A 21,190-nucleotide genomic window follows, 5' to 3' on the forward strand; every position below is an offset into this window, starting at 1 on the left:
AGCAGCTGCCACTAGCGTTAGGAAAATGTATGCCAAGTCCCAGAGCCAACGTGAGATAGGTATTACACAACATAACTAAGTCTAAGACACATTTCTCCTCCAAATCAGAATACAAGCAGTTGGAAGGCCAGCCCTCTACCTGCTGAAGTCAGCCTGACTGAATTCAGGGGGGGCCTTGGTTCAGACAGAAATGTGCAGTATTGCAGCTTTGGAATGGGAGGCCTGTAGCACATCAGAGACATTCTGATCTACCCCAAAGCCAAAAAGCAGGAACAGTGTTTTATGTTTTGTTGTGAACTGTCTCTGAAGGGTATGTACACCAAAATGCAGGACAAAATAAAAAAGGGAGTAGGGACAGGACAAGGTAGAACTGCTGCTGACTTGCTCACCTCCTCAAATCAGGCTCAATAGGATGCCTAATGGTTGGTTCTCTTAAGACCGGAGTGGAGAATTTTTTTTTCTGGCAGGGAACCCTCTCACTGTGTCTAATTTCTGCCAAAATTGCATCACTGTCTATTTATGTGCAAAAGAAATCTATGTTATATATGGGTTACCTGCACCAGAAAGTGGGATAAAGGGAGCAGCTCAGCAATTTACTGCATGTTTGGAGATTTTTCAGTCTTTTTGTGCATTTCTGGAAATGTATTTATTCCAAGTAGTTATCTCATCATCTTATCAAAATATTACAGGTGATTTGGAGACAAAAAAACACAGCAGCTCAACTAAGACACCAGGAAACCTTTATCTCTCTCCTTTTATATGATTTAAGATTCTTTAAAGTTTTCCATAATGTTTGATCTGTGTAAACCAGTCAGCACTATGCATCGTTTATCCCCAAATTGGCATCGGCAGCATTGCGAGCTTTGATCCCAGACTTGCTCTCAGGTTTTAAGTTGGGGTAACCACAGTTTGCCCATTTCAGAAATTTCACTAAATTATAATTCTCTAAAAAAGGGAGATGGAACAGATGTAGCTTATTGTTCTCCACAATTATATCTTAGAAAAAAGGCTTAAAATTAACTCACTTGTCATCGATACTATTCTGATAATATATGTGCAAAAGTTTATCCTTAATCCAGCTCACTTTCTCTGCTGCATCTTTTCCAGCTTCCGCATGAAGACAGTATTTCTTATATAGCTGGGCAAGGCCCATCATTGCTTCTTTTCTTACCCGCCACTTAAAATAAAATAAAATAAAATTGAATGTTGTAATTATTTTGTTCAAAAACAGCTGCAGTACAAATATTTTTATCTTTCATGTTAATGTCTAGAACAGTGGTTGTTAACCTTTATTTAAAAAACCAGGGACCTCTTTTAAATATATTTTCTTGCTGCGGACTCTCAAGATTTAAAACACAAATAAATCAATAAATAAAAGTATCTGAAAACTGAGACCTTAACAATTATACCATCCATTAAACCTTCTCTCAGAGGTAATGGTTAGGGAGAAAAGATCTTTCTCCTGCTTCTTCCTATCAGTTTGCGGCTGGAGTGCATTGAACACCAATGCACAGGCCCAGCCGATGCCATGGCTTCTGTCACATGGCCACTCCAGTCTGGGGAGGAGACAGGCTGCACAGCTGAGCAACAATGGAGAGGCCATGTGACAGGAACCAAGCTAAAGGCTGGCTGGTTGGCTCTGCATCCTGCTGTTCGGTCCACTCTAAAGTTGGAAGCATACTGAACTCTGCTCCCCAGAAACAGGGGATCACAAAGCACTGCCAAGACAGGGACTTGAACATCTTGAACTCAATAACTCTTCTCCCCACCTCAGCTGGCATCTGTGCTGAGTAGAGATGTCAGGCCCTTTCCTTGCTTACTAATCCACTCATTCTCCCCCCCCCCCCACAAATTCCCTACCTCCTGCACAGCCTTTGGTCCCCTCCCCTCTTGATGAAGCAATAGCAATAGCATATACATTTCTATACTGCTTATCAGTGAACTGAGCACTCTCTAAGTAGTTTACTGTAAGCTAATTGCCCCGAACAAGCTGTGTACTCATTTTACTGACCTATGAAAGGATGGAAGGCTGAGTGAACCTTGGAGCCCTGGGATCGAACTCACAACCTTGTGGCTACAGTACCGGCATTTAACTACTGCGCCACCAGGGCTCCGTAGTGAAGAATGGAAAAAAAAAGTTGAAGCACTTCCAATAGGAAGTTGGACTATTTCTGGCTCTAAAGGAGGGGAGAGAAAGAGAGATAGAAGGGCAAAGGGTGTCTGGCTGTCATCTCCACTGCTGCTCTGCTGCAGCCTGCCTCCTCCCCGCAGCTTAGCAGCCACATTATAGGCAATGTGCTGGTCAAGCCAGCCAGCTAGCCTATGCCTTGGCTCCTCTCACATGGCCATACTGCTGTAGGGAGGAGGTGGGCTAACTAGCTTTGCAGACTCCCTGTGTGGACACTGCTATGGTCCATGGACCACAGGTTAAGAACGACCAGTCTAGAACATGAATGAAACTTTTAGGACACAAATTAAAACAGAAGAATCACCATTATGGTTATTATTTATGTTAACTGGAATATTAAAATGCTAGATAAAATAAAATTGGTCCAAAGACATTTTAGTTCTCCAACACAAAAGCCTGACAGGGCAACAAGTCAAAATGTCTTAAGAACAATAATATACTGTTATAATTTTGGCCAAATTGAGTTCATAAGCCTCTTAAAAATTAAAATATTATAAAGGGGAAATAACACTAGAGGAAATAAATGACAAAACTAATCTAGACCTGCTTTTCCTTGGAAAAAGTGAGGTGACAGCGGGATCAATTTTTAATTCAATGCACAGAATCAAAGAAGGGTGTGCCACTGTTGCATCATTCTAAGAATCCCACAATTAACAAGGGATCTTCAAAATTGAAAGGCTACTACTTGAAGGAACATGTGCAGCATCACAAAATTACATGACCCAATTTCATTTAGGTTAAGATTATGGTCTGTTCATCTTACCCTCTTGTCCAGCGTTCTCTCTCTGACAAAGCCTAGTAGCTGGTCATTGACCAAAGAGAGGTCTCTCTTGCCAGCAGTTATTATTGTAACAATGACATCATGTCGAATGGCTTCTTCCGGATCATGTGATCTAACTTTTAAGTACTCTATTTCAAAGAAAAAGGAAAGGAAGGAAAACACGAACTATTGAAAGATTCAGTACATTCTGGGCTTCCAGTTTCAGAACAATTTATTCATTTATTAAATCTTCAGCAATGGATAATACCACATCCAACACATCAACTCCTACTCTTGATAGGAAAATTTGCCTTGAATTTTATTTTTAATCTTTCAGCTGAAGAACAGACTAATCAAGTTACATATTAAGGTTTTCATAATTATATTCGTTCTACTACATTATGTACCTGAACTACCATGTTACATAGTACTACTATGATATACCCTTTGTTTAATTATTCTAACACAGGAGATAACAGATCTTACCAGTGAGGTCTTTTGCTAAATCTGGATGGTTCATTAAACAATGACTTGCAAATTTCACGCTTTCTAATCTTACGGGAACATGGATATCATTAAATCTGAGTGAGGGAAAGATATTAATTCATAATTATTTTTTATTCAATGTTATTTTAAATAAATAAAATGCATCCTTAAGAGTCAAGCACATTGTGAATAAGCCACATCGGAAAGGAAGATAAACTCTAAAATAAATAATAGAACATTAAGCATGCTAATATTTGCAATTTAAATATAATATATAAAAATTAGGCAAAGTTGCACTCAAATAGTTATATGTGTAATGCCTACAGAACAAACAGAGGAGTCAAAAATAATTACTTTGCCTACGTAACAACGAAAACACCACAAATGCTATGATATATATTGTACACAGTTACCATTTCAAAGAGCCAAAAACAGTTATCATGTAAAAGAAGGCGTATTATTTCTCATCAAAATTACTACTAACACAATGACATTTTAAAAAAGCACAACATTTTGGCTCAAACATGTTATGAAAACTTCATACTTTCTTTTCTTAAAACTTGGTCTACTGATAAGTAGCAAATATGTCCTGCCATAGTGAAATCAAATATTACACAATACTTTTTTTAAGGAAAGAGAAGAACTAGTATGAAAAGAGCTGCTTCTGAGACTAACATAACTAAATATACATTTGTATGTTATCTTACCGGCCTAGAAAACACTGCCAAAGAGGACGGTTTTGTGTTGCAAGGTCAGAATCTTTAGAACCAAACAGCTTAGCTAAAAGCCTTACAACAGCTAAACGTTCCTCTCCATCATTGCTCTATAAATTGAAAAAGGAAGAATAACTATTACATAATACCTTGTCAAAATAAAACTGAAATATGCAAGTATCATGTCTATACAATTCAGGCCCTGGAGTTTTGCTTTAAACCTCAAAATAGGCTTTTAAGTCGCTGATGACCCCCAAAGTTTTCCCCCCAGTTAGTATTATGCCAATTTTCCTGCAGGAGTGGGCAACTGCCGCAGGAATCAATTTGCATCCTGCATTTTTGACCCAACATCATCTGAAAATGCTTCTGGAAGTCTGTTTTATACAACCTCTCTTTCAGGCCAGTTTAGGGGAGGTTTTTTTTTTGGATAAGATTTTTCCTCACAAGAAATCCAACATTCCAGGAAATACTTTGGAGGATTTTCGAAGTAGAAAGATGCCTACTTTTCTTTTCTTTACAACTGGAGGACTGAGTGGCTCTGGAAGCTGCAAAAAGGGCCAGGGAATACACATGAGCCACACTTTCCTCATTCTTGCCTTAGAGCCACAGCACATCACTCTCTTCAGGAATGTCATGGGTGAATAGCATCCCCAGGAAAAGTTACTCCAGTCCTGGCTGTATTAGAAACTACTGAATTTATTCATGCATACTCATACCACAGGACTCATACCACAGCTTGAGTAGGTACTGTATTATCTCTTATTTTCAGTAAAAGCTACACTATGATGGTACCTATTGGACTAGGATCAGGAGGCCTACTGTATATAAATCTACAGATTTAAGTAAAAAAAATTGACCTCAAAAAACTTAGTTGACTTATCACGGGCCAATGTAAGTATTGGACCTTAACTCTCATTTAAAAACAGGAATTATCCCCTGATGAAAGGCAAAAGTGTAATTTGTCCTGGAAGCACTCACCTCGCTTTACTCTCTTATCCATCCAGCCTTTAGTGTGAGAATAACCAGTTATGCCTGGTGGAATTTTATAAATTCTTTGGCATTGCTTTCCTTTGCTTCATCTTTTAGATCTTTCGTTATATGCCCCTAAGTATTACCCTTGACCTATCCATGGGTCGTATTAAAATCCATAATTTTAGCCCCAAAACCTGCCCTTGAGTTATACATGAAGTTGACTTATAGTCAAGTATATACGGTACTTAAAGCAGAATGATAGTGATTCATGCACTGTCTTCATGCTCTTTCTCCACATTTACTAGGATGTGGAGAAACCCAACATGATGGTAACAGTACATGTGGTAAGTTCTAGTTATTGCAACCAGGACAAGGTCTATTCACCAAGGCAATCTGTTTTCAAAAACTCTCTCCTCTCTCTCACAATCCATCTACTCTTTGCTATAGAAATTCCCCCAGCTCAGCAATTCATAATGCCCACTGTCTGTTAAAACACAACAGTTCTGAGCATGTCAGGAAATGCTGCTACCATAACTCACTATTGCTAAGGTTTTACAATTTTGTTGTACTCTCCATTACTGCAACCCTACTGCTGTACTCAAACTGTTTTGTTCAAACAGTGATAAAGAACATAAATCCAAAAGGACCTGTATCTTGATATATTCTTACAAGCTTGCCATATTATAGCATCAATTAGAGAACAATAATTTTGACCATCTTTGAAAAACTTCGACATGGTGTAACAGCAACAAACCATTTCATCATTCTATTGCATAATACTCTTATCTAAACAGTACTTTAGGCTTTGTTGTGGATAGAATCTTATTCTTTTCTTTCAAGCCAGATCATTAACTGATTCTCTGTTATCTCAAGTTTTCAAAGAAGTTTGCAAAGCAGCATGATGATCCTGTCCCATAAAGTCCAAAGCTCACTTGCTGATCATGTGGAGCTATTGGAACCTGACTAAAATATACTGAAATGGTCAATTATAGAAAATTAATTTGTTCTTAAAATAAACAGAAAATATTGAAAAATTCTACATGCTTAAAATATAAGAAACATTTCTCTAATATAACAGCAGTTCCTTACCTTCAGTTTGAACTCAAGCTGTGGCATGACAGACAGCAGCAAATTAGGATCAATAGCAAAAAGTTCCTGTATCAGGTCAAATACATGCTCTGACAAATCACTTACAGAGGACTTTCCTAGTACCAGAACCTGGTTAAAAAACTAGAAGAGAATTTTTTTTGTTAAATATACTATTTTCAAAACAGCTGTACAAAAATTTTGGGTGGCCTTGATAACTAGCTAGGATCTATCATTGCCACCAATCCTGCCAGTGCTAGGTACATTAATGGATTATTTTTTATTCAAGGATGAAACATGCATACTAATTCATGGTAATCTGAAGCTTTTTCAGTGCAACCGTCATATCATAAAATGTTTATACAATCCTATTTAATCCTACAAGGAATTCGCTTTAGGACATAACTAGTTTGAAGATTCCAAGCTTCTTCATGGCATATAAAGCCCTTCAATGCTGGGAGAACCATGTGTCCCACTGCTTCTTCTCTCCAGTACTTGTCACCATAAAGAAATGCTGAAATTTGGCAATGACAGCAAATTTTACAGCTGCCAAATTTCAGCAGCAGAAGAGAGTGAGTAGAGGTATAGCTTTGTGGGTTGCAGGTCCTCAAGGCAGTCCCTTCATTCCAGGGAACTGCCCAAGCCTTTTCTGAACCTTGTTAATATCTGAAAACTCAAACTCTTCTAGAATTTGGCCACTAACAATCATCATGTCGTGTTTCAGAGAAAGTTTTACATAACTTTAGGACTATATGGTAATGTCTCATTTTCCAACAATGCTTCATCAACACATTTACTATCTTCAAAAATCAAGCACTTTCCTAGCAACCCATGGCATGAAATTATCAGATACAGCTACATGCCACTCCAAGTTATTTCTTCAGAAACAGAAAGAGTGAAAACCAATGGGCAACAGCCATAAGACTCCTTTGTTCTCTTAGTTAGCGAAGTCAGTTTGCCAAGACTAAAAAACATCCCAAACTAACTTATGTACTTTCTCTCTGTCTTCCTGCAAGGAAGGGAGAATACAGAGAATGAGCGTTGAAAGTGGCTGCCATTCCATTACTACAGTGTGATTCCCTAGTTTGGGTACACAGAATATCGCTGTGACTGCTGATTCTACCATAATATTCAACCATGTCAACCACATGTCAATTTTCAAGTTTTGATAGATCCAAACAAAAATGTTCAAAGCAGTAAAGAATCAAGAAGGGAGCAATCACTGGTGTGCTGATGCACATATTACATACATTGGCAATACATGGCTCAATGGTCTGGACCGTCCTCTTCAACAGAACTTTTGCAAGATCAAATGCCTGTTTATTAAGGTTCTGGAATACAAAGACAAAAAAATTAAAGAAAATCCAGCTGTTAACAAGCAACATATTGTTTGTTATCTATGGAGATGGATGAATTTCAACAGAAAGTAAAATACAATTTCTAAAAAGTACCATCTATACATAAGAATGCCATATATACTTCCAATCATCTTGATTCATCTATTGAATTTTACTTCCTGAATTAGGAGAAGGTGAATGAGTCTGCAGACTCTCATGTCGCCCCTCCTTTGAGTAAAAAGTTAAATATAATTCAATACAATATTGGTTTCCAATGCCCCCAAATTGTCTCTGAACCCACTATCTGAACTCCTCATTCAATTAGGAAGAGCTGTAAAACAGCTTCTGATTCAGATCTTTGGATTTAAAAATGACTTGTATTCATTCTGGTAAGCCCACTGATTCCACAAGCTGTCAACTACAGATACACACCCAAAATTAGGGCATGGTATAGCCCTGGTCACTGCCTCTACTCTAACACTTTCTATAAAATGGCTCACTCAGTCTCCTCACTAGTTTGCAGTGTCCCCTTACAGGTTTCTGTGGAGTCAGCCGTGCATAATGAATCCATATGGTGCCTTCCAGGATATATACTGGATACTGCTCTCTGTGTATAATAACAAAAATACAGGACAGAGACATCCTGGGCTCCCTCAAGTCAACACATTGTATTACTCCCATGAATCAATTCAGTATTTCTACAGGCAGCAACAACTTTTTTATTTATTTAATATATATGCCACCTTTCTCCCAATATGAGACCCAGGACAGCTTACAGCATTGGTTAAAACAAAACACAATTAAAATTTTAAAAAAATAGCAATCCAGTAAAACATTAATTTAAAATAGATTTTTAAAACTAGGTGCATGCATCAAAAGAATAAGGAAAAACAAAGGAAGGAACTGTCTAGCACAAGCCTTGGCTTACTCATGTAATAAGTAATAAAGCTATGCTATGGAGTAGAAGGGAAAACAGGACTCTTTAAGTTTTAAAAAAAACTTTGCAAACCTTGTGTGCAGGAATGAGGTTGATAAGAATTGAGTCCAATAGTTCTTGTGTCACTCCATCGCCTTCCATGATGATAGAACTCATCAAATCTAACATGTGCATTTGCACTTTCTGGTTGTGGCTATTACTAAACGTGACATTAAAATCAGAATTAGAATATTTGAATGGAATAGTACAAAAATGGACAAATGGAGGATCTTGTTGCTAAATTATGGAATTAAATTACACATTTTTAACCCCAATTCTTGAAATAAAATGTACCATTACATTTGAAACTTCCCTCTTAAGTTCAGTCAGAATTTCTCAGATGGCTCTTCATGGCCTAGTCTGGAAAGTTTTAATGAATGCTATCAGAAGTAGCTTTATCCATTTTTAGTACCATCATTTTTTAATCGCTATCCTATTCTTATGATGAGTGGTAGGAAATATATATGCTACAGAGGATCCTAGTAACCCCACTCTGAACAGTCCTTCTCAGTGCAAAATAAACCTCCCAGTTTCAGCAGTAAGGGTCAGCTCTTTCTCACAATGTAGTTCTACTCCAACTACAGCATCTCCCTCACCCTATGCAATAGGAAGGAAAGGCAGCCATTCAGTTTTATAGTACAAAATAAAGGTTTGAATTTGGAACTGCATTTGGGAAAGTAACTAAGATTGCCTGTGCTTGGGGTTTGGAGAAGATTTTGTTTCCTCTCAAACTCTCTTCCCACAGAACTTAAAAACTACAACAAATCAAACTCCATCACTCTGCACAAAAATTTATGTGATTTTTGACATGATCAAGTAAAAAAATTTGTGGCAGAACTTTGAGAACTGACCTTTATATCTATAAGATACAATGGCCTGTTCCAAAGGTAAGTATGACTTTGCCTGAACACATACAGTTTCCAGTTAAATAATTTCTTCACAACAGTGATTTCTTTTAGCGACCACAAGAGGCATTTCCTTGTATTGCCTTATAATATAAAAGAGTAATAAAATTTATATTTTAGCAAGCCATAATTCTGTTATTTCTGCTATAATATTTTTCTTTTTTATATATTAGAAAAAGAATCCTGCATGGTACAGAGACTGGAAAGGGGTTTTAAATAAAGCAACTTACTTGATAACTGAAAAGAGAGTCCTAAAAAGCTGAATAAAAATCTCATTGCAATCTTCCAACTCAAAGCAGATGTTGTAAGATTTAACCCAAGCTAAATTCTATGAGAAAAACAAAACATTAGATTACCATTTTGATCGAAACTGTGTATCTCGGACTTTTGGCTAAGATCAAATCAAATGTATATCTAAAAATGCAGCTAATGGCCACCACACCACTCTAAGCAGTCTGCTAGCATGATCAACTGTGCACAATTATGTTAAAGATTGATTTGTTAGCTACTACATTCGAGTGGCAGAGCATTTTTCATTTATGTAACGTATACTCTGCTCTCACAATATATAAATAGATTCACACCTCGACATAGTCTCTGTAGCCCTGATAAAAATGACAATGGAAGAAATCTAGGATCAGAGTGATAAGTACTGTATACTGTGTGTTCTTTTCTTTTACAGAAAGTGCATCAGCAAGCATATTTTAAGGTACAAACTTCATAAACATAATTTACACTCACTTGACTGGAAATATAAAACAAAGCTAGGAAAACATTACCTCTAGTAAATAAAAGTATCTGTTAAATTGGGGGCTTTTAGTGTCCTCCAATCCTTTTAATTGCCTTGTAATAAACAAGAATATATCCTGGAAAAAAAGGAAACAATAATTGAAAATGCTTTTTCAAAACATATATTTTACATACAATAATTACTGTCATTAGGAAACTTCACAATGACCTTATTTAAACATAATGATAAACTGTTGTTGTTGTTGTGCGCCTTCAAGCAATTTCCAACTTCTGGTGACCCTATCACAACATTTGTTCAAAGGAGGTTTGCCATTGCTTTCCCCTGAGGCTGAGAAGATGTGACTTGCCCAAGGGGGTTCATGCCTGAGCAGGTAATCAAACCCTGGTCTACATAACTTTAGTCCAACCCCAACCCTCTACACCTGGGGACCAGGGTTTGATCTTCACTCAGTAATGGAAACCCACTAGATGATCTTGGGCAAGTCACACCGTTTCAGCCTCAGAAAAGGCTAAGGCCAATCCCTTATAAATAAATCTTGCCAAGAAAACCCTGTGAAGGGTTCGCTTTAACATAAGGCAGAATCGACTTGAAGGGACAAAACAATAGCAGCCTAACTGAACAGGTGGAAATTATCTTGAAACACTTTTACCTTGAGTTTGTCATGGGAGGTGTATGGTGCTTCTGGGGCATAAATTCTAAAGATATCAGCCAAGCAACATGCTACAAGCAGACGGACATCTTTATTGGGATTCCTGAGGAAGAATTCTGACGCAAGGTGCAAGGCTAAAGGGAGATATTGTTGTTTTTCATCTTCTGAGTCCTGGTCCATGTCCATAAATGTTTTCACTACCATCTGGGAATTAAGCACAATGTTACACATTCAATTTCTCATTCAGTGTTGCAAACTCCAATTTCTAAAAGGGTTTATTGCAATGAAAATAGAAGGTCTTTTGTTTAACAATTCCTGTGTTGAGTACATTCCACAGACAGGGAGCCAGCAATGAAAAGGCTGGCTACTCGGTCCCAGAAAGCAGTGGCATCTAGAGAAAAGCATCCGATATTTACCTCAGTGGTGATCAGACTGTTATGGGGAACGGTATTTTTTATTAAACTTAAACATACAGTGGGAACTCAAAATCCGCGGAGGATCCGTTCCAGAACACTTCCCCCGTGGATACCAAAATCCGCAGATGCTCAAGTCCTGTCGTCCCCAATGATGGCATGGCCATATGGCCATATCGCCATTGGGGACAAATCTCTAATTAGGGACAGCCATTAGGGACAAGTGGACTTCAGGTATGTTCCCGTTGTCCTCAAAGTTTGCGTACCAAGTTTGTGTACACTGTCTCAGCTACCTATGTGGGCCATTTTGGAATTCTGGATAAGGAAGTCTCAACCTGTACTTGGGACCCTGTTGTCCCTGCCTCCTGGGCATCTTCTGGGCAGACAGGGACCCTGCGTGGTTCTGTGGAGAAGGCGCCTGGCTCACCCCGAGGAGCCTCCTGTGGGTGCCCAGACTCCAGGGCTCCTGCCCAGTCACCCCACATGAGCATCAGAGAGTCCCTCCGATCACGGGGCACTATCACCTCTGGAGTGCTGGGCAGCTAAAATAATTCCCCACACACATGGGCTTGCATTGTTCACAGTAACTAACTTCCAATGTAGAACTATTTCCTGTGTAGCTTTGACCAGCAGGAAGAATATTAAGTCCTTAGGCAATTGTCAACACAAATTAATAAAAGTAACAATTTTGCACTTGGCTGTACAACATTTTTTGCAATCATAAACAAGAACTCACTGCACAGTTACACCAGTATCTTCACCTTCACTAATAAGCAGATCTAGTGGTTTTACTCATGTTACCCATCTTTTGTAAACAAAGGCAGGAGTTTTAGCAATGTTTTAATTTTTCTCATGAATGGCTGAAGAGGCTACTTTTACAAAACTGCATTCATTCATGAAGGAAGTATACTTTGTTCCAAGTCCCTTTTCAATACCATCTTTATCCCACCTATGGTATATATAATTTCCACTACCAAAAGGTTACAGTATATTAATGTTAAACCTCTGGACTCCTCTTGTTAAAAATCTCAGAAGCAGTAAAGATGCAGAATGTTGACCATCTACTATATTTAGAGTCAAATGAAAGATATGTCATTCACTTGCCTGTTAATTTGTGTACCAGAAAGCAGTTTGCACATATAAAGTATAGGCAAAAGAGGCTGCACTTACTGTATGTCATATGCTAAAAGATGCAAGCTTAGCTGGGTTCACAAAGATGTGATGTATTGTAAAAAGTATCATGGACCAGCTTTTTGTCCCATTCTTCCATATCAGCTAAGTCGGTCATGGCAAACATAGTGGGAACTTCAATTCACCAAGGAGACGCAGATCTCCTTGATAAAAAAGGTGAATGACCCCTGAGATACTAGGCTGCCAGGGTTCACAACTGATTTGCCATTTCTATGCTTCTTCTTCTTGTACATATTATGTACTAACAAGAACTTATTAGGGAGCATTTGAAAATGTGAGAGAATATTTTTACTGCAATTATTTCTCCCAAGTAAGAGTTTTCACTACCATGTCAGGCAGTTCAAATCTTGTTTTGAAAAGAAGATTCAAAATTTGACTTATTAAGAATTTTTTTAAAAAGACTATGTACTCTGAAATAAATGTTATTCTGAATCCAGACACTTCACAAAACAAATGTTAAAGTTACATAAAACCAGGTTATATAAAAAGCAGAGGGCATCAGATTTGTGATCATTTACGTATGCATTTCTCAGTGACTGAAATTCTGGAATTACTTCTGTGACATTGGACAAGAAAAGTGCAACACAATCAGTGACGATACTGAGCCAAGAACACACAGATTTTTGGGTTTGTAGATTAGACAAGGTGACTCAAAAAGATTGGTGCAAAAGTAAAGCTGTTCTTACTCGGTTTTGCACCATTCTTTTTAATCAACATATTATCACTTCACTTTTCAATTGTATGACAAATGGAGAATGTTTTTTATAAACACATTGATAAACAAACATATGCATCTGTAGTTAGTGACATATTCTTAATGAGATCAAGCAGCAGTTCTAAGTTAAGATAAATAACAAGGGACATCTCTTCTTAGCTCCTTACAAATACAGAAACCAGGAATGTTTAATGCATTTAACCTGACCACTTCAGTGAAACTTTGCAAGAAAGCCTGCCTTCCATTCATTCTGGTGACTATGACTGGGAGAAACTGTACTTCCAGCTGATCAAATTGTTTATAAGCAAGCTAGATGATTTATTGTACTGATAATGAGATCTGACTTTTTGCACTTAAAACCTTTGGAAAGCATATCCAAGGGTAGCCCTGTTGGCCATATAGCAAAGTCCAATAATATCCAAAATTCACCAAACAGTGATATTTTTATTGGGCCAACCAAAATGCACAATAACTGTATATACTCAGGTATACGTCTAGAAATTTTAGTGAAATTAGTCGATTTATCCATAAGTCAAGTTAACGTTTATTGTACTAGCCAAAGGCCATGACAAAATGAGCTTATCAAAAAACATAAGTCAATTTAAGAATTGTACTTTAACTTCGATAAAAAACAAACCATCCCCTGGTGAAAGGCAAGAGTATCATCATCTGTCCTGGAAGCATTGAACCCCCCCCCCCCCTTTACTTTCTCATCCATCCAGCCTTTAGTTTGAGCACAAATTGTTATGCGTTCCAGAATTTTCTAAGTTCTTTGCTTCATCCTTTAGATCTTTTATTCCATGCCTCTAGGTTTTACACTCGACTTATCCACGGGTCATAACAAACTTATTGATTTTGGCCCCAAACCTGTTCTTGACTTAAGACGTTCAGTGAAATGTCAACGGTCAAGCACCTTTGTTCAAACACTGTTTAAGAATTTGACAAAACAGCTTTTTTTAAAAAAGAAAAGGCTAATTAAACACAGTAGTGCATTGTTCAATTCAGACATGCCAAACCATGGTTTGTTCTAGCCATAGTTTCAGCTTCTAGATATACAACAGGCAAGAGTTGCTTATCTGTTTTCATTTTCCATCTGCTTAGACACTGAGCTCCATGTATACTGTATATCCATTCCAGTCTCCATGGCATAGCAACTCTGATCTCCATAGCGCAGTAGTCTCTTGAGGTGGAACAACAGTTCGGCAATATGGTTTCCCTACATATACTACAAATTCTAGCACTCTTTCTGCAAATATCACTAGGTAAAGCAGAATTCATTTCTTTTACTCATCTTCATTTATATTAAAACAATTACTGCAGTTCAACAACAGATAAAATAGGTGCTAATCTCTAATGAGTACAATAAAAATTAACTTTTGCATACATATTACTTTCCTTAATCTACCTTATCCACACTTTATTTCTAAGGTGCAAGTTTAAAAGACACCCAATATTCAAGATTAATTTTACCTAGGCATGTTTATCTTTCAGATTAATTACAATGTCTACTTAGAATTTCTCTATATATAATTTTAGTAGATGTGTACAAGAAGGCATGATTAACCTAATACTAGGTCAAGCTTAATTCAAGATGAAGAACAAGCATGCTGCTATGTTTAGCTCTACATGAAACGTAAACTCAGTATCAGGTCTGGAGGAAGGAGCAAAGCAAGGATGAATATGTCCAGAAAATCAGCATAACAACACAATTTCACAGACTGAAAAGACAGAAGTCAAGAATCTGGGTCAGGTGCCCTGTATAGATTCCTTACAGAACATGAGAAATATTCCTGTATTTCTCTGTAAAAGCAAATATAATCAGAGACCTTATATAAACCAACATGAATATTAACGAGGCCATCAGACATACTTATATAATAAGGTAAGACATTGTGATTATCAAGCGACACTTTTTGATAGACAAAGGCAGTACCTAAACAGGACCATGGAACAAATGAAATTACCCAAATATAGTTCTCACTCCAAATGTAAGCATGATGCCCACATGAGTCCTTAAGGGCCCATCTTGTTTTCTGATACTTTCCCTGACGTTGCCAAGAGAGAATGACAGCAATATTATATATGCAAGATTGCCATTAATTATTGCTGCACCTTACATGTAGTTAGCTATAGCTGCTGAAACACTCTCATTTCCAAGTCACTTAAAAGACTCCAATGAATTTGTTCATACACAAGATCCGTTTAAGAATAACACATACACAAGTATAATCAAGATGTTTTTAGTGGCAAACTAGTATCCGGCCCATCAAAGTGAGGCACTTGATTGCTTTAAAATGAACACACACACACACACAATGTTGCAGTTTTAAGGATAATTAGTCATGCCAACTTCCAAGTATACCCGTCCAAGTAGATTAAACATCATAATTCTTCCCTCTTTGCCATCTGACATCATACAGCCTCAGAGGGAGAGAAAGGCCAGCCAGTTCCATCAGGCTTGGCTTGAAGTAAGAACACAAGCCCTCCCTCCAGTCCATCTGGCATGGTCCAGGGCTCCGAGGGTGAGAAGAACCGCTGGATGTATTCCCCTTCCCCACTGCCATTCCCTTCTCCTTTTGTGTCATGTCTTTGTAGATTGTAAGCCTGAAGGCAGGGAAATGTCTAATTAACTATCAGTAAGCTACTCTGAAAGCCTTTCTGGCTGAAGAGCCAGGTATAAATACACTAAAAATAAACAAATAAGTAAATCCCAAAGGCCATCCACATTCTGCTTGACATGTGGCCACTGCTTTTCTTTTACCATAGTACTATTCCAAGAGTCTGCCCCAATCATTTACCACCACACATAGCTGGCATAGCGATGTACATCAATCTTGAATACAGAAATATAATTAGACAGTGATATAATGGCAGTGTACATGGTCCAAACATATCCTTAGTCTAAAGCGTAACCAACAGATGGCCATGCTGGCTGGAGAGTAAGTGAGCTGCTGACTGACAGATCTGGAGGAACCAAGTTGTGGAAGAAGGCTCTTTTACAGAATGATCCGTGGAACTAAAAACTGTTAACTGGAATAAGGAGGATTTCACATTAGGTCAGCAGATTTTCCCTCTTAAAATGCTATAGTAAAGACACTTCAAAACAAAAACAGAACAATCAGCATCAGATTTATTACAAATCACCCATCTTGGACATTCTAATACCTTTAGTTAAGCTAGGTCTAAAACACATTGAAGAAATAATCCAGTTTGAAACTGCTTTAACCTCCCCGGCTCAATGCTAACAAATTCTGGGAACTAATTTTGTGAGACATTTAGCCTTCTCTATCAGAGAGCTTTGGAAGCTCTTTAATATGATTTGTGTCCTGGTAAACTGTGGATACAAGCAACAAAATCAAATGTTTGTTGCAAAACATAATATAAAATATTATTTTAAAAAAGAAAATTACAAAGCATAAAATAACATACTTTCTATTTCTCTGTACTCACAGTGTTCATCATAAATAGTCCAAGTACTTACGGTTACATATTTATATCTTAATGAGGTAAGCAGAAATCTGAAAAATTCTTAGTAAAATACAACTAGCAACCAGTGCCTGGGAGTAAATACAGTATTCTCTATCAACTGAACAGATTCAGTTGTGTTCAGTTTTTGTTAAAGTGTTCATTTTTGTGTTGTTGAAAATACTTGCTTTCTCAAGACATTTATAATCCATTATCACCAGATAGCAAGGTTATGTGTGAAGTTGTTTTATTCTTCAATGTGTGTGTGTGTGTGTGTGTGTGTGCTTTCTTCCTTGTGTGTTTTAGTATTTTAATTATTGGAATAGTTATAAATCTTTTGTTTTGTAACTGTAAAGTGCCATGCACATGAATGGCACTAAATAAACAATCAAACAACAACAATAAATAAGTTATTTATAAAGTTCTATCTCAACAAGACATTACTATCATATACAGTCATCCCTCCATATTTGCAGCTTTGATATTTGCGGATTTGATTATTCACGGATTTCATTAATATGTTCTCTCTAGGACTGTCTAGGTCCTCCAGTGCAACTCTGTGGTCAACTTTAACTAAAAGTTGCACTGAAATACCATTTGTAGCTACTCCAGTGCCATTCTATGGTCAGTGTATGTTGGACATTGACCACAGAGTTGCACTGGAGGACCTAGAGATTCCTAGAGAGGTGTCCTCTCAGGTAAAAACAGTGTTTTTGTTATTTACGGTTGTTGTTGTTGTTATTATTATTATTATTAACCTTTATTTATAAAGCGCTGTAAATTTACACAGCGCTGTACATGCAATCTTTTTAATTGGACGGTTCCCTGCCCTCAGGCTTACAATCTAAAAAGACACGACACAAAGGGAGTGGTGGTGGGGAAGGGGCCTGTCGAGTAAGATAATACATATAAAATACATAGCAATACAGGAAATGATTCAATAAAACAGACAACAAAAGGACATCAAATAGCAAGTGACAATTATGCAATGCCTGGGAACGCTTCTCTGAACAGGATGGTCTTCACCTCCGTTTTGAAGCTGGTTAAAGAAGTGATGGCCCTTGCTCGTGGGGGAAGAAGGTTCCAGGAGTGAGAGGCAGCGAGTGAAAAGGGGCGAAACCTAGATGGGGCAGAGGAAATCCTGGGCTGGGACAGCAGACCTTGACTACCAGAACGGAGGGCCCGAGTGGGAAGGTGAGGAGAAATAAGGTCTGATAAGTAAGGAGGGGCCAGTCCATGGAGGGCTTTAAACGTTGAGAGCAGGAGCTTATACTGAATGCGGAAAGGGAGGGGGAGCCAGTGAAGGGATGCCAACACAGGAGAGATGTGGTCAGAGCGGTGGGTGGATGTGATAATGCGTGCAGCTGAATGCTGGACAGAGATTAAAGGACGGAGGTGAGAAAGAGGAAGACCAGCCAGGAGGATGTTACAGTAATCAAGTTGTGAGACCACTAGGGCATGAACCAGGATCTTGGTAGTAGAGGCGGAAAGATAAGGTCGGATTTTAGCAATATTGTACAAAAAGAATCTACAAGCCTTAGCTGTGGTCTGGATCTGAGGGATACACGACAGAGAAGAATCAAAGATAAAACCAAGACTGCGGGCTTGCTGGACTGGTTGAATAGAAATGTTGTCCACAGAGACAGAAAAGGAGGGTGGAAGGGTGGACTTAGGAGGAAAGACAAGAAGCTCCGTCTTGGACATGTTGAGCTTCAAACGCTGATGGTGCATCCTCTGCGAGACAGCTGTGAGGCAAGACGAAACTTGCTGTTCAAGCCTTGGAGAAAGGTCGGGGGCGGAAAGATACAACTGGATGTCATCAGCATACAGATGGTAGGAAAAACCAAAAGAGCTAATGAGTTTACCTAAGGACAGTGTGTAGAGAGAAAACAGAAGGGGACCCAGAACAGAGCCCTGGGGAACTCCAACAGATAAGGGAACAGAGGATGAAGTCTGACCACCTGTGACCACTGCAAAAGATCTGCCAGACAAATAAGATCTAAACCAGTCGAGAACAGAGTCTGAGAACCCAAGGTCAGAAAGTATATCAACTAGAAGACAGTGATCAACAGTGTCAAAGGCTGCAGACAGATCAAGAAGGATGAGAACAGAGTAGAGGCCATTAGCCTTGGCCTGTAAAAGGTCATTCGAGATCTTAGTGAGAGCTGTCTCTGTAGAATGCCTTGGGCGGAAACCAGACTGAAAGGGATCGAGGATGGAGTTGGCTTCAAGAAATTCAAGACAGCGAGAATAAACAACCCGTTCCAAAACTTTAGAAAGAAAGGGAAGAAGAGAAATCGAACGATAGCTAGACAAAGAGGAGAGGTCAAGAAAAGGTTTTTTCAGAAATGGGGAAATGTGAGCATGTTTGAAGTCCGACGGGAAGGAGCCTTTAGAGAGAGAGAGATTGAAGATATGGAGAAGCGAGGGTAGAAAAGAAGGAGCTGTAGAGGTTAGAAGACGAGTAGGAATTGGGTCAAGAGAGCAAGTTGCAGGTTTGGAAGAGTTCAGAAGTGTAGCGAGTTCATCCAAGGAAGCAGGGGGAAAAACAGAAAATTTGTTAGGCGAGGGCAATAGAAGATTATGAGCAGAAGAAGAATCAGGAGGGACTATCTCAGAGCGAATAGTGGTAATCTTTGAGATGAAATAATTAGCAAAGTCATTAGGAGGGAATGATGAAGAGACAGGAGGAGAGGGAGGTTTAAGCAAAGTGTTGAAGGTGGAGAACAGACGCTGCGGGCGCCTCTCATTGGCAGAGATCAATGATCTGTAATAATTTTGTTTTGCCATAGAGAGGGTGCGTGAGAAGGATGAAAGAACAAATTTGAAGTGGATAAAGTCAGCCCACTGTTTGGACTTTCTCCAAAGACGTTCGGCCGCTCTAGAGCACGACCGGAGAAACTTAATGAGGGGGAGCCAGGGCTGAGGCCTGGTCTTAGAGGAAGAAGTGCGTACAGAGACAGGGGCAAAGCAGTCAAGAGTCGAGGAAAGACCCTAGCGAATATGGACAACTGTAATCTGTGAACTCAGTACTCTAAATGCCAATCCTTACGTATAAAGCACCACTTGAGAAAAGGGAGGAATCAGCAAACTCAAAATAATCTTGGTATCTGCAATAAATTCAGAAAAAGTAAAAGGGGCACTCCTATCAAAACAGAGTACTAAGCATGTTCCATGGACACAAAAAACTGGCTACCTTTGGTACAAAGCTGAGGAGGAAAGAAAAGATTTGTGTATTCATGAACCAACTATAGCTGATTGGATAGACCATAGAGCAGTCATTCTCCATAGTGCAACCTTTTACTACAGGCCGCATTTGCAATTAATAATCCAGCAAAACATAATACCGTTGCCATGTTTCAATGGCCATGTATTTCTCCATGTATAAAGGGTGCTTGGAAATCTATTTTTTATCACCTACATAAGCATGAGAACAATTGCTGAACCTTGCCACATCTTAATCCACAGGGTCTATTTTCTTAAATTATTTCAAATATTGAAGCTGGTCTAAAGGAAACTTGGTAAATAAGTTACAGAGAAGTTGGGTAAACAGCCACTGAGCAGAAGAGAACTCCTGGTTTGGTGAAATCTCTATGTACATCACATCTCCCTCTGTTTTAAATGTTTTTCAAGACAAGAAGATAATGAACTAATATTGATATCAAAGGCAAGTATAAGGAAAATAACGCATACAATGGATAACTGGGGTAACCAATTTTTAAATGACAAAGTGAGCCTTAGTCCTAGAGATGTGAAATCCTAGAAATTTTGAAGCCATAGAGGGGAAGGGAGGCAGTGTCTGCTTCCTCCCCCGAAAATGGTGGAAATATAAAAATCAGTACCCTTGACACATTGAAAAGCACTTTGTTGCAACAATAGCATATACTGTAATATATTATATATTAACTTGGTTTGTCACAAAAATATTTTGTGTGATATAATAAATGTACTGTGTATTCAGAAAATAATTACAAATAGTTTTTTTGGGTTTTGTTGTTGTTACAAGTTGAGCTACAAGATCTTCAACCTGAACCAAAATGAGCCTCTTTGGTTTTGTAAGTTTATGAGGAGAATGCAATTTTTTAAAAAAAGATCAATAAAACATAAGAAACAATATTAATAAAGCAAAGAAAATTATTTTTTCTCCTTTAATCCTCCAAATTCCTGCATTACAACGATTGGTCCGGACTCCACTGATTTCTTTTTTAAAGTTTTTTATTGAATTTAAAATAATACAGTGTAGTCAAAAGAGAAGCAAAATCCAAGTACATCAAATAAATTGATTTCTATCCCCGTATATTTTTTATACAGATTTGCTAACTTTAACTTAATTATCTCACATTTTACTTAGCTCCTTGATTTTCTTATCTTGTAGTCTGCATGACTACAATGTTTTATCATAACATCATGTTGAATATGCATGTCTTTCTCATCTATCTTCCAAATATTTTAGTATGTAATGCTCTTCACTGAATTCAAGGCTCCTTCATTCTGCTTAATATCTTACCATCCTTAAAATGATCATATTCTAACATTTGTACCGCCCTCCCCCTGCTTCCATTCTGAACTCTCCTTTTTCTAGT

At 38.2% G+C, this 21,190-nt stretch overlaps 1 protein-coding gene across 4 annotated transcripts in view; it reads right to left on the reverse strand.

Annotated features, from left to right (window-relative positions):
- The window catches only part of PDS5A (PDS5 cohesin associated factor A), a 64,632-nt gene that overhangs the window by 34,499 nt on the left and 8,943 nt on the right, over positions 1-21,190 (reverse strand). For all 4 annotated transcript variants that reach the window (XM_089525132.1, XM_089525131.1, XM_089525133.1 and 1 more), the window contains exons 3-12: positions 10,824-11,027; positions 10,203-10,289; positions 9,654-9,751; positions 8,552-8,678; positions 7,456-7,536; positions 6,209-6,349; positions 4,142-4,257; positions 3,435-3,529; positions 2,952-3,097; positions 1,026-1,177 (exon numbers count right to left, since the gene is read on the reverse strand). In XM_089525132.1, coding sequence (XP_089381258.1) covers positions 1,026-1,177; positions 2,952-3,097; positions 3,435-3,529; positions 4,142-4,257; positions 6,209-6,349; positions 7,456-7,536; positions 8,552-8,678; positions 9,654-9,751; positions 10,203-10,289; positions 10,824-11,027 — 1,247 coding nt within the window. The remainder of the gene's footprint in view (positions 1-1,025; positions 1,178-2,951; positions 3,098-3,434; positions 3,530-4,141; positions 4,258-6,208; positions 6,350-7,455; positions 7,537-8,551; positions 8,679-9,653; positions 9,752-10,202; positions 10,290-10,823; positions 11,028-21,190) is intronic.

The sequence above is a fragment of the Sceloporus occidentalis genome, unplaced genomic scaffold (genome assembly GCF_023333645.1).
Source record: "Sceloporus occidentalis isolate IW3139 unplaced genomic scaffold, rSceOcc1.0.p SCAF_5, whole genome shotgun sequence".
NCBI lineage: Eukaryota > Metazoa > Chordata > Lepidosauria > Squamata > Phrynosomatidae > Sceloporus > Sceloporus occidentalis.